This window comes from Sebastes umbrosus, chromosome 6 (genome assembly GCF_015220745.1).
Source record: "Sebastes umbrosus isolate fSebUmb1 chromosome 6, fSebUmb1.pri, whole genome shotgun sequence".
Taxonomy (NCBI): domain Eukaryota; kingdom Metazoa; phylum Chordata; class Actinopteri; order Perciformes; family Sebastidae; genus Sebastes; species Sebastes umbrosus.
The window spans coordinates 3,787,988-3,803,963 of NC_051274.1; the positions used below are offsets into that span (position 1 = coordinate 3,787,988).

General features: G+C 41.7%; 1 protein-coding gene across 1 annotated transcript; it reads right to left on the reverse strand.

The window, feature by feature from the left end:
* Nucleotides 1-392: 392 nt before the first annotated feature.
* Nucleotides 393-15,841, reverse strand: znf341 (zinc finger protein 341). Its single transcript, XM_037772525.1, is given in 17 exon segments — nucleotides 393-1,745; nucleotides 2,171-2,241; nucleotides 2,869-2,980; nucleotides 3,519-3,651; nucleotides 5,469-5,565; nucleotides 5,762-5,970; nucleotides 7,103-7,425; nucleotides 7,914-8,019; nucleotides 8,021-8,107; nucleotides 8,211-8,301; nucleotides 8,415-8,508; nucleotides 8,886-9,069; nucleotides 9,383-9,802; nucleotides 9,948-10,097; nucleotides 11,279-11,469; nucleotides 13,603-13,713; nucleotides 15,379-15,841. Coding segments are annotated over 17 exon segments (3,027 nt in total). The 5' UTR covers nucleotides 15,410-15,841; the 3' UTR covers nucleotides 393-1,128.
* Between the last annotated feature and the right edge of the window lie 135 nt (nucleotides 15,842-15,976).

Consider the following 15,976-nt stretch of genomic DNA (forward strand, 5'->3'; position numbering starts at 1 on the left):
TGAATGAGGTTTTCACTTTCAGAACTATATATATTACTTTCAGAACTAAGAAACATATATATATCTATATATATTATATATATATAGATATATATAAATATATATATCTATATATATATTATATATATAAATATATATATTTGCAAAGTGGTTTTGATATATGTATATATATATATATATATATATATATATATATATATACACACATATATATATATACTGTATATGTGTATATATATATATATGTATATGTATATATAAAATATACTGTATATATAATATACAGTTTGTCTAACCCTGAAAAGAATTAGACCTATTATGTGTAGAATATCAAACCACATTGCAGCATACATATATTTGAAAGAAATTGAAAGAAATTTGTAAAACCAACATTTCGTTTTTTCACCATGTTTTCATTATTATTACAAAATGTGGGTAATTCCAGCAGCTGGAATTGGTCTGGTGACGTCTGCATGAGCCTCTTTTACAGATTTTTATTGGGCAGCCCGCACCACTTTAAACCTGTTAATGTCTGTGAACATTACTAGATCTACATTTGGATATAATCCTTTCCGTTGTGCTCCCACGAGTCTCAGAAATCTAAGAAATCACCAACTGAAGTAGAAGTAAACAAGGAAAGATCATTGAAAGTGGGTACACCAATGAATACCACAAACGGAATGTCAAACTGATCGTACATAACAGTGAAAGAGTATCGGAGGGTTGAATTTTACTCAAAATGCAAGAACATTTATATGGCCACAAATATACTTTGAGACATGGGTAAACTGAAAATAATGTAGTTTTTGCTACAAAAAAAATGAGGGAAAATGCTGACATCACATTTTGACATTATGACATTTTAAATGAACCACTATGGCTTAACTTTCACAAAATTTGTACATAAGTGCATGGAAATGGCCCACTGGTTATTTTGGCAATATAGATCTACCGAGTAACATACTGTAGGCCTACTTACTTTACAATAAAGCAGTGTGTATCATTTAAATAACGTTTTAATTTAAAACAAATAATGAAATCATTTCCCAGACTTTTTTAAAAATAATGGATAGCTTCATTTGTTTGGTCCACGTCCAGGAAATCTTACAACTAAGATAATGCTTAAAACTACAAACATGGCTGCTGCAAACAGTTTTGGTCGTTGGTCTGAATCTGCTCCAGAACCACGCCGCCGTGTTCCATCCCGTCATCCTCTTCTCTGTCCTCTTGCCCTTCAATGGTGGTGATAGTCATTGCAGCCTGACAACCCTCGTCAGTCCTCCCCTCTTCCTCTTCCTCTTCCTCCTCCTCCTCCTCCTCCTCCTCCTCCTCTTCTTCCTCCTCCTCGTCCTCCTCCTCCTCCTCTTCCTCCTCCTCCCTGTGTGTTTCCACCTGCTCTTGGCCGCCCTTTGAGCTGTCGTCCTTCTCTCCGTCATCTCCCCCCGGCCTTTTGTCTTTTCTCAAGAACCTGCTTCTTCTCCCTTCATCCTCTCCGTCCTCCTCCTCTGCATTAGGCATCGCCAAGACCTCGTCTTCCTCCGCCTCTCCAGTCCCTCCTTCACTTCCTGTCCCGTTTCCTGCCGCAGGACATTTGTGATCTCTGTAATAGCTCTGTCTGGTGAATCCCTTGTTGCAGGTGGAGCATCTGAAGCGGTAGTTATCTGTGTGGGACTGCTGATGCTCGAGCATGTGAGCCCTGCGGCTGAACGCCTTCTGACAAAAAAGACACTTGTAGGGTTTGATACCTGGAGGGAAGAGGAGTTTATCACAATCAATATAATAATGCCGTCTGTTATTTTTGATGTTAATAAAAGGGTTTAAGGTTTAGTTTCAGTGATACAAACAATTCTCTCAAATTTGAAGCTGCTCTGGAGGTGGGAATACAAATTCAATGCCTAAAGATGATATTTATATCACTTTATTTAATCTATTGACCTTGTAAATATACACTTATGATTTGCAGTCAAATCACAGGTATGTTTAGAAAACAGTCATTCATCAAACAGTAATATTTCCACATCTGGGTGACCACCAATATCAAATGTAGCTGATCTGTTCGCTCATTTCCGTATAAATCATGTGGGGAAAGGACATTTCATTATTGCTATCAGAATATCATCAACAATATTATGTAATCTTTGTTTAGATGAAAATAGTATTATTCACTCACCAGAATGTGAGAGAATGTGGGCTTTGAGTTTGTCTGGTCTGTTGAATTCTTTGGTGCAGCCTACGTGTGTCCTGATGAAAAAAGAAAAAAAAAGAAAAATAGCATTAAATAAAATTGAATAACTTGTAAAAAAAAAAAGAAGCAGGACAGTATAATGATAATAATAATGATAATAAAAACAGAACACATTTAAAACACAGGGATAACAAAAGGTACTAAAAGCCAATAACTAAACAAATAAAAACCCAAAGGGTAAAACAACTTAAAATGTCATAAACATAAATTAAATCACAGAAAAGCAATTCTAAAAATAAAGTGACTTTTTAAAAGTGATTTAAAAGACGTGACAGAGTTTGCAGCCCTGATCTCCTCAGGCAGGTCATTCTATAGTCTCAGAGCCCTGACTGCAAGGGCTCTATCACCTTTGTGAATGAATCTGGACCTTAGAACCACAAAGGAATGACAAGTCTGAGGATCTCAGAGTGCAGAAAGGGATAGAGGGCAATAATAGATCTGCTTAATAACTTGTTGCTTTGTAAGTAATTAGTAATATTTTATAAACAATTCTAAAAAATGTTTTCCAGGTTTTTGTATAAACAGAAAAGCACAAGTGAGAAGGAAAAGAAAAAAAAGGATAGAAGCAAGAGAAGTTGAAAAGGCTTGAATGATGAAAAAAAAAATCCATTGGAGAGCCTCACCTAAAGGGACACTTGTATTTCTTGAAGGGTTCATGTATGAGCATGTGTCGCTTCACTTTGTCCTTCCTGTTGAACGTCGCCTCACAGAGGGAGCATTTGTATGGCTTTTCACCTGGAAAATGGAATCAGCATCAAATTCACACCTTTAACTTTCATTAATGACTCCTACAGTCATCACTTAAAGGTCCCATATTGTAAAAAGTGACATGTTCATGGCTTTTATATTATAAAGCAGGTTTAAGTTCTATATAAATACTGTGAAAGTATCGAAACGCTTAATCCACAGAGAAATACACACAACCCCTATTCAGAAACTGAGCTTTTGAAACAAGCCGTCGGGATTTCTGTCCATTTGTGATGTCACAAATCTTCAATATTTAGACCATTTCAAAGTTTTAAACGTAAACATACTAACTGTGTCCCAGTTTATTTCCTGTTGCAGTGTATGTGAATGACATCAGCTGACAGGATGTAAACATGGACCCAAGCTGTTGCCTAGCAACGCAATTCCGTTGCAATTCCATTGAATTGTACTAAAACGGAGCTGCAACACCACAGGCCGAGCATTCGACCCGTTCTGAGCAGGCACTGCACTAGTACAAATACATGTCAGAGGGACAAGAAGACTGCTTTACGAAAGTATTTCAGACCTGAGTGAATACGTGTGTGCAGTTTGAGGTAGTGCTCTGTCTTGAAGGCTTTCTTGCAGATCTGACACTTGAACCTCCCTCCAATGCCATGAGTGGGGAGGTGGCGTCTGAAGTACCTTTCACACGGGAAAACCTGATGGCCAGCAAGAAAACAGATCACGCACTGTAACGAGGTCTTAGAAATGTGACATGAAAAACAAAAGCTCTGAACATCTCAAACCTGGGCTAGTGAACTGCGTATTTTAAGGCCAAGATATTAAAGGAGCAGTGTGTAGCATTTAGGGGGTCTATCGGCAGAAATTGGAATATAATATTATTAATCATCTTTTCTTTGGTGTATAATCACCTGAAAATAAGAATCATGTTTTTGTCACCGTTTATATCTACACACGGAGCGGGTCCTCTTCACGGAGCCGCCCGCCGTGATTCTACAGTAGCCCAGAACGGTAAAACCAAACACTTACTCTAGATAGAGCCTTTAGTTTTCGTGTCGGCCACCGTAGTTATCCTACACGCTTGGTACAAAAGAGAAAAGTTTCAGTTGGTTGCAATCTGCAAACTCACCGCTAGATGCTGCCAAATCCTACACACTGTACCTTTAAGCATGGGAGACTTAAGGCCCACACCAAGCCCCCAGGAAGTGTGCCGGTCGTCGATCCCGACTTTCGTAGTGGCCAAACGACGGTACTGCAACTTCTGTGTCCATCACGTGATACATTGGGCCCAAAAAGACTTTTTCCAATAGACTTACATTGGAAAAGAGACGTCTGTAACTCAGTGGATAATTTTTTTTTGAGGTGAATCAACTCCCCAGTACAAACACTCTAATAGCCCTTATGAAAAAATTACGTTTTTAAAGTTGTAAAACCCACTAATAGCTGAATCCAGAGTTATTTCCCTTCCTCCGTTCATGTGAGTGAGACCCAGACTGAGGCTGGAGCGCAAGCCGTGATGACGGCGTGACGTTAGGACCCCGAAGTCATGTGCCCGAGCGGACGCTACTCCACCAATCATCTCGGACGCCACTCCACCCAGATCCGGGTACTTTTCCAGATAGAAGTTGAGCCATTTAGGCTTCACGCCAATGAGCAACTCTCATAGGAATGACCGGGGCCCCGCCTCCAATGCTGTATGCAGTTCTCTTAATACATCCATGGCTCAGACACACCAACCCGACATCAAAGAACTAGCGGCGACGAAGGCCACAAGTTGCGTCGCCTCCCGTCGTATTTGTCTTGGCCAAAAAGGGGCACTCAAACACACCGCAAAGACTACAGCCGACAGCCGACGGCCAACTACCACGTACGTTCTGCGCCTGCGTGAGATTAAATAACTCTCCCTACCAGGAGGTCGCGGTAGTCTGTATTTGTCATTCAAAAAGGGAAACCGGTAGACTGAGGACTGTGGATTGCAGAGCCGTTGTTATGATACGTACATGAAACAAAACAGCGTTTGCTGATCATTTTCACACCACTCTTACTCACCACTTAGCTTCATTCTAGATGGCCATGTCATTGTGAAAATACTCGTGTGTTGGAATAATCAGATGCGATGAAGACGAAAAATGAGAAGAGCGTTTTTCCTCTTGACTTTACTCGTTTGCTTGCTTTCCTCACGTCCATTTCTCTTCTTGTGCACTGATTCGTTTAAGCTGAACAGCCAATCAGAGTAGTGTCTCTCACTGATGGGCTCCACCGCCGATTCAACATGCTGAATCGGCCAAAAAAAAACTCGGTCACGTGCAGACTAGAGCCGACGGTGCGGGACACAACGCAAAAACTAGTGCCGACGGATGCTCACCGACGGTGAGGTTGGTGTGTCGGGGCCTTTTACGACTACTGCAAGTCCAAATATCACAACAATAACAGCTAACCCCGCTGGCTCTTTACATGAGGACAGCTTAACAGACTCCAGAGGTGTATAGTTGGAGTGTGTTCACATCAGTAGTACCTTTTGACAGTGTGGGCAGGGAAAGTTGTGCGAGGCAGTCAGTAGGTGTTGCTCCAGTGCCTCCTGGGTAGAATATCTGCTTTGACACTTCACACACCTGAAGGAAAAACACAAGAAAAAAGTCCTTTTTTTGTTAGAATGATGTACCATCCAACTACAGCACCATATTAGTCGTACCAGTTGTCTTTTCTTCTTGAGGAGCTTTAATCTATGAGAGAGACATTCTCCCAGTGTTCTTCCCTCTGTTCTGCTAAAATCAACATGTAACAACAAGTATGACTGATGGAGCTGACCTGTAGATGGAGGTTTCCTTGCGTGTGCTCTGTTGTGGGCAGAAGCAGTGGGAGTATTGGTGGACTCCCAGTTCAAACAGGGAGGGGAACACCTTGCTGCAGAGGTGGCAGCGGTAGGTCAGCTGCTCCTGGTGCGTCCTGATGTGCTCCAGGAACTGATCCAACTTCTGGAAGGTCTGGGAGCAGGACTTCAATACACACTTATAAACCTGCAGGGGAAGTGAGCATGGTGATTCATCTCGTTATGTAAGAAATAAAAAAAAGCACAAATCTAGTGTTTTGGGATCCCATTTACTTACTGCCCACCATTCTATAATGCATACCCTTTCATGTATTTTTGTAGGAGTATTCCCCAACTTCTAGGTATCCACAGCTTTCTATTACGAATATGAGTGAATAGAAACATCTAAAAATGTCCTTGATAGTGAACAGAATACTTGTCAAACTACTTTATCATTGTGTGGCTTGAAAAAGTCTGCTCGTCTCTTGCAGTGTACTGGTGGGAGATGCGCCATGAGCTTCTCTATCAGATAATAGGCTGGTTGGAGATGAGCCAGGCCTGTGCAGAATCAATCAACGGCAATCGCCGCGCAATGCATGCTGGTTAGATTTGTGTCCGACTTGATCCCGACTCGCCCCGACGACATGCACACGTGGGCAACGACAACCTCGCGGGATCGAGGCGGCCGAAGTTTTTAAACCCAGGCGGCGAAGTTGCTCTCCACCGACTGCAAGACCCAGGGCATTATGGGAAACGCCTGACTGTCGCCGGACCAAAGAGCTGATTGGTTCTCAGTTTTGACAGCAAACACCGCGTGTTGTAGAAGGTCCGAAATTTCTGTGTAATTGTAATATTTAACGCTAGATTGTAGGCTACTAGTCTCATTTTGTGCAATGAAGGTTTCATCTGTTACCAAACACATCTTGTGTGATTGATCATAATAATAATAATTCTGATAATGAAGGTTATTTATTTAGCACTTATGAAAATGAGTGCTCATTATGTGCTTTACGAGGCGGACATAAAAATAATAAAGAATAGAATCCAATGCCAGATACACTCATAGATTTACAAACAAATATAAATAAATCCCAACGTGGTCTGAGAACTACAAGTGGCCTACAGATCAGATCTAACAGGATGTCATTTTTCCTGTGACTTCCTGTAAATTCTTTGAAGGCTGCTGGAAACTGTCCGACTTGACCACAGCTTCTTGTCCCCGCCCCTTGCTGCTGCTGCTGCCGCCTGATCTCGTCTACTTTCCAGGCGAGGCGCAGTTCATCTCCAACGAGTCTATTCAATCCCACGAGACAAAAAGTAAAGCAAACATAATGACTCACCTGCTCCCCTTTGTGCTGCGTCAGGTGAGACTTGAGCTGGAAGTAGGTCTTAAACTTGCTGGCGCAGAACTGGCACTGGTAGGAGCTGTCTATTACAACTATCTGTTTAGTCTGAGCTTGGCACTGTTGGTCCTGGTTGGGCTGCGCCTGCATCTGAACCTGAGGATGCCCATTCTGCCCGTTCTGCCCGTTCTGCCCGTTCTGCCCGTTCTGCCCGTTCTGCCCGTTCTGCCCGTTCTGCCCGTTCTGCGTGGCTTCCCCTCCGCCGCCCTCCGGATCAGCCCGAGTCTCGGCCGCGCTCTCCTCCAACTCCCCTGGAGCTTCTGTAATCGAGAAATTGTATTTGCTGCAAGGGCTGGAGATTGAAATCTGATGCTGGATCAGTAGCTGTTATTGCTTTTTACAATTAGGATCAGCATTCATGTAGGACAAAAGTACAAGTAACCTACAACAAACCTCAATGAAATACAGAAGATGCAGCCTTGATAGCAGGATTTATTGCAGGCTACTGTATCAGACTGTGTTAGTTGTAGCTAGGTGTACCTAGTAACTAGGCAACTGAGTGTGTGTGTGTTAATCAATATTATTTATGGTAACACTTAATTTTACAGGTCTGCAAATTTCATGGTAATTAGCTGATGATTAGCAAGTAACCTACTTGAAATTTCTTTGGAATTACTGCCACATTACCCCAATATTTACCTCAAAATTTATCAAATATTAATATTAAATTTATCAAATATTTTCAGACCTGTAAAATGAAGTGTTGCCTATTTTTGGGATGCATCAGTAGGATGTAAACAGATATTACCTGTTTGAACTACCTCTTCTTCTATTTGTGTTTGACAGTTCTGCTGCTGTGACCCCTCTTCCTCCTCCTCTTGTTCACCTTGCAGCGGCTGCTGCTCCCCGCCCCCCCCCCTCCTCCTCATTGGGCGACACTGGTACCACCTTTACTGTGATTGGTAGTCTGGACACTGTGCTGGCCACACCCATGGGCCACACCTTTAAGATAAAGACAGTTGTTGTTTTTGCTGTGTTGTTGGTACTGCTTTTGTGTGGGGGAGTACAGACTTTTGAAAAAGTAATATCAAAAACTATCCCGAACCTTGTGTGTCTGCATGTGTTTCTTCACGTTGGACTTTTGGGCGAAAGCTCGGCCACAGACGATGCACTGAAAGGGTTTCTCTCCTGTGTGACTGTAGAAAGAAAACAGTTAGAAGTCATTACTGGAAGGGAATTGAGTCCCTTTCTTCTGGGTTAAAGTCGATTTTCACACGGGTATGGTCTACCATGCCGGCCGGTAACTCACCTTCTAATGTGCTGCTGAAGATCAAAGTTTTTCGAGAAGATTTTGTCACAGAAATTACACTTCAGCTTTGGAACTTTTCCTTTCAGCTGCTCTGCTAAAGAGTGAAATTCAGCGAATGAATAACTATCCTACAATCATCATTGCACATTTCATATCCACGGTCATTATGTCTTCATGTGCAGTTTCATTAATGAATTAATGAATACTTGTTTCGTTTGAATGCATTTAACACTAGTAGTATGCATGAATATGTTATCCTTAGAGGTGGAAGCTGTGACAGTAGCAGCATTGGAAGAAAACTTTGAATTGAGATTTGTATTGTCTCTAATCTAAATGATTAGTTTCAGAGAATTTTGAAATGTAAAAGAGTTTGTGAAAGCACAGAATATCACCTTTAAGTGGGTTTCAGTCCAAAACATCATTTCAAAAAAGCAAAACTTACAATATTATCTGATCTTTTCCCTTACGTACCTATGGCTCCATCAGAGTTTTTTTTGCTACTCCTTGATCGTTTGGGGATGATGACCTTTTCAAAGTCGCCCAGCTCTGTCAGGTTGGTGATGATGCTGCAGGTCTTTGTTTTAGTGCCCTGCTTCCCGGGGCTGTAGACAGGAGGGGTGGTGAATGGCTGGCTCTCCACACACTGACTGGGCACCTTGGAGGGGGGGGGGGAACAGGCTCGGTGCTTTAGACTGCTTTTCACTTTCAGTCTTCTGTGCATACAACTACACGCCTTATCTGATAGCGTAATTTAGCATTTTTTAACTCATTTCATAGAGAGCCAAAGTCCCTCCCCTTCCCCTTTGCCTCTCTATTTGGAGTTTTCTTTAATATTCTTCCTTCAGCCATTACAGCCAGAAATTGTTTACATGTTGTATCTTGTGCAACAGCAGGAAGTCTGGAATTAAATGGTGCATAACATATCTAATACTGAGATAATAATAACCAAGCAGCCAGCTTTAACTCACTTGTACAGGATGGAAAGGCTGCAGACCCAAGGTGTGGATCTCTGCACCACCACCACCTCCAGCCATATGGGGCAGTGTGCTGTACACCTGGACCACTGAGTTGCTGTGGCTCACTGGAACCTGTAAGGAGAGCGGCTGCTGGGCGGGCTGTCCGGCCGGCAGGGGGTGGGCCGGTGTCTGGCCGGATGGCAGGACGTTGGAGGACTGCTGCTGCTGCTGCTGCTGCTGCTGCTGTTGCTGCTGTTGCTGTTGCTGCTGCTGCTGCTGCTGTTGCTGTTGCTGTTGCTGTTGCTGTTGCTGTTGCTGTTGCTGTTGCTGTTGTTGCTGTAGCTGTTGCTGGTGATGATGATGATGATGGTGGTGGTGGTGGTGATGGTGCTGCAGGTAAGATACACCAGCTGTGTGCATGCTCAGGTTACTCTGCAATAAAGCAAAGGAAGCAGATGCATTCGATAATAGTGCAGAAAAAAAGTATATTGTACGCTCAGAATGAACCACTCAAAATGGACATTTTCAACGGTCCCAGGAGGCAAAACATCCACTGTGTAATGTTGTGCCTTATTACCTGTATAGGTGTCTGCATGGCAGCCATAGGCTGGTCGATGGAGGTGAAGGCTGAGATAGCCGACATGAGAACGTCGTCGCTAACCAGCACGTTGCCTTGGACCAGAGTGTGTGTCAGAGGGGAGGGAGGGACTGCGATGTAGGTGGATACCTGATGTAGAAATGGGGAGTAATACACAAACATATGAGTAATATAAACACACACAAGGGAGAAAGCATGCATGATTGTGTAAAAATTAGGACCCAAAAAGTAAGCGCGATAAAAACGCGTTAACGCAAGTTCGTTTTAACGCCACTAATTTCTTTAACGCATTAACTCAACTTGCGGTTGTTAGGTTGTAGCGAGCTCAGTTTTACAGCTAGAGTGAAGATACTGGCGTCATGTGAAACTAAACCTGAATAATCCATCGGTACCAACCATGTCATACTAGCTAGCTCGCGAAGGAGGTTAACTAACGCTCCAAACTTACGCTAAATTTCGGCGAGGAAAAACTGGCATGGCCATTTTCAAAGGGGTCTCTTGACCTCTGACCTCAAGATATGTGAATGAAAATGGGTTCTAAGGGTACCCACGAGTCTCCCCTTTACAGACATGCCCACTTTATGATAATCACATGCAGTTTGGGGCAAGTCATAGTCAAGTCAGCACACTGACACACTGACAGCTGTTGTTGCCTGTTAGGCTGCAGTTTGCCATGTTATGATTTGAGCATATTTGTTTTATGCTAAATGCAGTACCTGTGAGGGTTTCTGGACAATATTTGTCATTGTTTTGTGTTGATAATTGATTTCCAATAATAAATATATACATAATTTGCATAAAGCAGCATATTTGTCCACTCCCATGTTGATAAGAGAATTAAATACTTGACAAATCTTCCTTTAAGGTACATTTTGAACAGATAAAAAATGTGTGATTAAATTGCGATTAACTGTGATTAACTATGGACAGTCATGCGATTAATCATGATTAAATATTTTAATCTAAGCCCTACTCAGAAGACAAAATTAATGTCACTGCACAGTTTTATGTTAACATATATTAATAAATTCTTCTGTTATCTTCTCATAGTCCTCTTCTCACTGCTGTCCTCCTTTATTCAAATAACAAAATATTTCTAAAATGTCTTTTTTTTTGTTTGTTATATTTACTGTTTCCCTCTAGTATTCTTGGACAAATCCTCACATACACATTCATTTATAACTGGTTTATATACTGTACATTTACAGATAAACCAATGAAATATGTCCTAACCTACTAACTGATTCCCCATTAATAGATATAGATCAAACACTTTATCACCCACATAAAAACACCCTAACTATTCTCACCTGTCTGTTGGCAGGAGTCTGTGGTCCCGAGCTGATTGAGGGGACCGGTGTGTAGGCATTGGTGGAGGCCAAGGACACTGTGGACAGGGAGGGGACGCTAGACTGGCACTGCTCCCTCTTGTGCGTCATGAAGGCTGGTAGAGAATTGAACTGTTTCTTGCACTTCCCACACAGGAACACGTCCTCGTCGTCTGTAGGAAGGACAAATAGAGAGGTTTGTTTGAAGCACCTTCAGTGCTGTATACTGCAGCTTTAACCTCCAGCATGTCCATGCAAATAAATGTCAATTTATGTATTGACATATTGTATTGTCAATTAAAGCGGCAGTAGGCAGAATGTTTTTGGCATCATTGGACAAAACTTCCATAATCACCTTTCAGCATATCTAAGTGTTCTGAGAGAAAACTAAACTTCTGCACCTCCTCATGGCTCTGTTTTCAGGCTTAGAAAGTCTAGCCCTGATGGGAGACTTTGACCAATCACAGGTCATTTCAGAGAGAGTGAGTGTTTCTATTGGCTAGTCATTCAACGGAGGCAGCTGTCAATCACTCGCAAACTCCGATCAAACGGTCAAACTAGGCAGCGTTGATCAAATATGAATTAATATTCTGTTTATGTAATGCCTATTTCTCGCATAAAATGTTTTCAGAATCATCTTGTAGTGTACTGTTTAGCTGTAAAATGAGAAAGTTTGCTCTGGCTGGTGGGCGGTGCTTGGTATTTCCTCCACTGATCTCAACATGGCGGCCGGGTCACAAACTTTTTAATTTTACAGCTAAACAGTACACTACAAGATGTTTCTGAAAACATAGGCATTATAGTAACAGAATATTGATTTATATTTGATCAGCACTGCCTAGTTTGACCGTTTGATCAGAGTTAGCGAGTGATTGACAGCTGCTCAGAGACGGCAAGGCTCCAGCTCGGCTCTGATTGGTTGTTTTCCTTCAGTCTGTGAAATCTTGCAGATGCTGTTAGGAGCACCGGAGGACACAGAGACAGATGATATTTTGTCAGATTACCTGTCTCATGCACTACTGTCAGGATATAGTGACCCGTTTTATAAAAATAACATTTTTTTGATCATATTTTCTCCAATCTTGCCTACTGCTGCTTTAATAAAATGTAGTAGTTGTCAGATACTCCATTCTTTTATGTTTGCTGATCTACACAGCTGGTTTCTGGTAGAAAAGAGCACTTTGGGAATACACAATGTGGTGATGCATTTTTCATTTCTAGCATTGGCAAACGTGGTTTGTTTGGAATAAATAGAAGGAATACAAGGTCATTATCATGAACCGAAAAAAAAGCCTCCATGTCTGCATCATCTAAGAAGGGCAGTGTAGAGACAACACAGCAAATTCCAGAGAGCATACAGTCACAGGCTACTGGCAGCACTTGCTGTTGACCACGCCTCATGTTGCAAAATCATCAATCATCAAAATGATTTAGTTTTTCATAGTCAGGGTTCAACACACCTTCGCTTATTGCCTGACTGACACTACACCGAAACTTTCGAGCATTGAGCCCACATGGTGACTGGCCCATGTTACTCTCAGATTGGTATCTAGAGGGGAGCCCACAAATTGCGAAATCTGATCTGAGATGTGCAAAAACCCTTGTGAGACTCGCTGCCCAACAACCTATCCCAACCTTAACTATTCGAGGTCAGTGCCTAACCTTAACCATTTGAGGTTAATGCCGAACACTAACTATTCAAGATCAATGCCTGACCTTAACAATCTCGCGAGAGTTTCCCCAGATTGCTTGTTCCCTTCTAGCCACTACCCCGACTGGGCCTCGTGGGTACATGCCCTGCCACTGGGTGCTTGATTGTGGCCTCCCCTAACAGGCCTAGCTCCTGGAGGGCGGCCTTGATCTCCACAGAGGTCTTTGAATCACCCTCCAATCTTGCCACTCGCCTGGGAATAATTTGCCTTGTGCCCTATTAGGAACTGATACCCCCCTGCATCACAGCTCCCATGGTCACATGGAGACACAACCCCTTCCACCACAGAGGTGAAGGGATTGTCTTAATCTTGTGTAGCAAAATAGCTATGAATTTTTGATATGTGGCACAAGCACAATTTGCAATGCCATATCATCAGGGAGAGAGGCTAAAAGTAAATGCTGCAAGTGATCAAGTACTAAGAGGGAGACATTTTTGTCACAATCCAATAATAACCATAATTATTGCCACGTGTGACTAGCTGAATAAATTAATAAATCCAAACATAAGCAAGCATTAAATAAACCTTTTGGCTTTTTATTCATTTGGTTGTTTGGTTAACACTCAGCTGTCATTTACTGTATTTGCTACATACCCATAGACTGGATAGTGGACGTCCCAGAGACGTTCTGGTTGTTTGGGTCAGGAACTCCACCTTGGCCATCCAGCAGAGATTGGACCGCCAACACTGTCTGGTTGTCCATGCCTAAAGAGGGTGGAGAAACATGTAATAAGTCACATTGTATTCTGGGCACTGAATGGTTGTATGTCTCACTAAAATCTGAAAGTATGAATAATGTAGTTGTTAAGTTGTTAAAGGGTCTAGGTAATAAGCTCAGAGGGAAGAACAGTGTTTGGCCCTGGAGATGGAAGGGATCCTGTGTCCTGCTAATTACATTTCAACAGGAAAGATCTTTCACAATCACAGTCTGCTAAACCTTCAGATGTCAAAAGAGAAAGTAGTGCATGCTTTAAGTAAAGATTAGCAGCTTTATGTTGTGTTTCCTCCAGCTACTTCAGCTCTAACGTTACTTATTATACTTTAAATACGTTTTGTGAAGAATGTGCACAATAATAATAATGATCAATACCTCAGGAAACCAATATATACAAAGCATACTGTATGGGTCGCTGTAGATTCACTACCGACTGACGCAAACACAAATTAGCCCTTTACAGTACAATAGCAACAAAGCAATGTGTTCAACGTTATGGCTTAAAAGACCAAAACATATTTGACTAAGATTAAAAACTTAAAACTCAAAAATTCCAAATTGGTAAAAATTTTTTAGATTATTTAGACATTTCAATTGTTTAAAGGTCCCATATTGTAAAAAGTGACATTTTCATGGCGTTTGTATTATAAAGCAGGTTTAAGTTCTATATAAATACTGTGAAAGTATCGAAACGCTTAATCCACAGAGAAATACACACAGCCCGTATTCAGAAACTGAGCTTTTGAAACAAGCCGTTAGGATTTCTGTCCATTTGTGATGTCACAAATACACAATATTTAGACCATTTAAATGTTTTAAACGTAAACATTCTAAATGGGTCCCAGTTTATTTCCTGTTGCAGTGGATGTGAATGACATCAGCTGACAGGAAGTAAACATGGACCCAAGCTGTTGCCTAGCAACGCAATTCTGTTGCAATTCCATTGAAATACACTAAAACGGAGCGTTTCAGACAGAGGGTGAATACAGGTATATTCAGACAGACTGTATGAGGAAAATTACATTAAAGTATGTAAACATGTTCTAGTAGAAACCCAAAATACAAGTATGAACCTGAAAATGAGCAGGATATGGGACCTTTAACAGACCCGCATTGTTTTTGCTTTTTATTCATTTCTTTTCCTGTCCTTACATTTTATTGGTTGTATAACTTGTGTTATTTTTATATCATTTTTGTACTGTTAAATATATTTACTCATTTTTTTTGTAATGAAAAATCTGAACATGTAGCCTTCTTTATGTAACTACTGTCTTGAACTTTCTAAATAAAGTATGTTAAACCACACAGTGTGTTGTCATCAAAAGGGCCTGCTGACAACAATGTAAAATACAGTCTGAATAGCAAAAAGAAGGACACCCCATTCTATTGCCTGACTGCACTGATGAGAAGGACTTACAGTCGTGAGTTGTGCATGAGATCTGACCAATAATCAATCAGTGTGTTTGTTTACAGTCCTGCTCACTCTCCTCTCTGTGGGATGTTTTGATTGTAAAAACTAAAATAGACTCATTTACATCGTTTTATAGGAACTTTTCTGCACACTGAAATGATCCTGGTACATTGACGATGTCTAAAATGCACATTCGTGTTTTATTCTAGTTGTAATTACGTGTTTATTAACAAATGATGCATACCTTCAAGCACTTCAAATATTGCTTGCGCCATCTTGTAGCTCCTCTGCTGCCCGATAGGCGCTCGATTAGCAGGGGCTGCCTGTTGAAGTGCGCTCCTCTCAGTCACAGGAAAGTACGACGGAAACACTCAAACCAGGATTTGGAGGCAAATATTTCCCTAATTAATGTTCACAATGGACCAACGGGGCTTAAACATCTATACCGACTGGAAGTGCTGCTCTTTTGCTTGTCTGAAGCCATCTAAACATGACGGTTGAGGTTTTTCTTTGCTCCCTATAACATTTTCCCCCATGTGACACAATTCAACACAGGACGTGACACACTTGAGAGATTTGCATACAGCAATGTCACGCGCGAGATTTAACAACTTATGCGCGATATGAAGTGTAAGCCAAGGTACGTTAATTTACTGTACCTACTGAGATAACAAAACCAATGTGATGCTTGTACGTTTTTTTCCTGGGTCTTGAACGCACCTTCGGATCCACGACTCTGCGCTCGATACGATGACGGACAAAGGTTTGGACCAATCAGACGCCGCCCGGTCCCGCCCTACGGGAAGTGCCGCTTGTCTACCAATGGTAACCACCGCATTGAA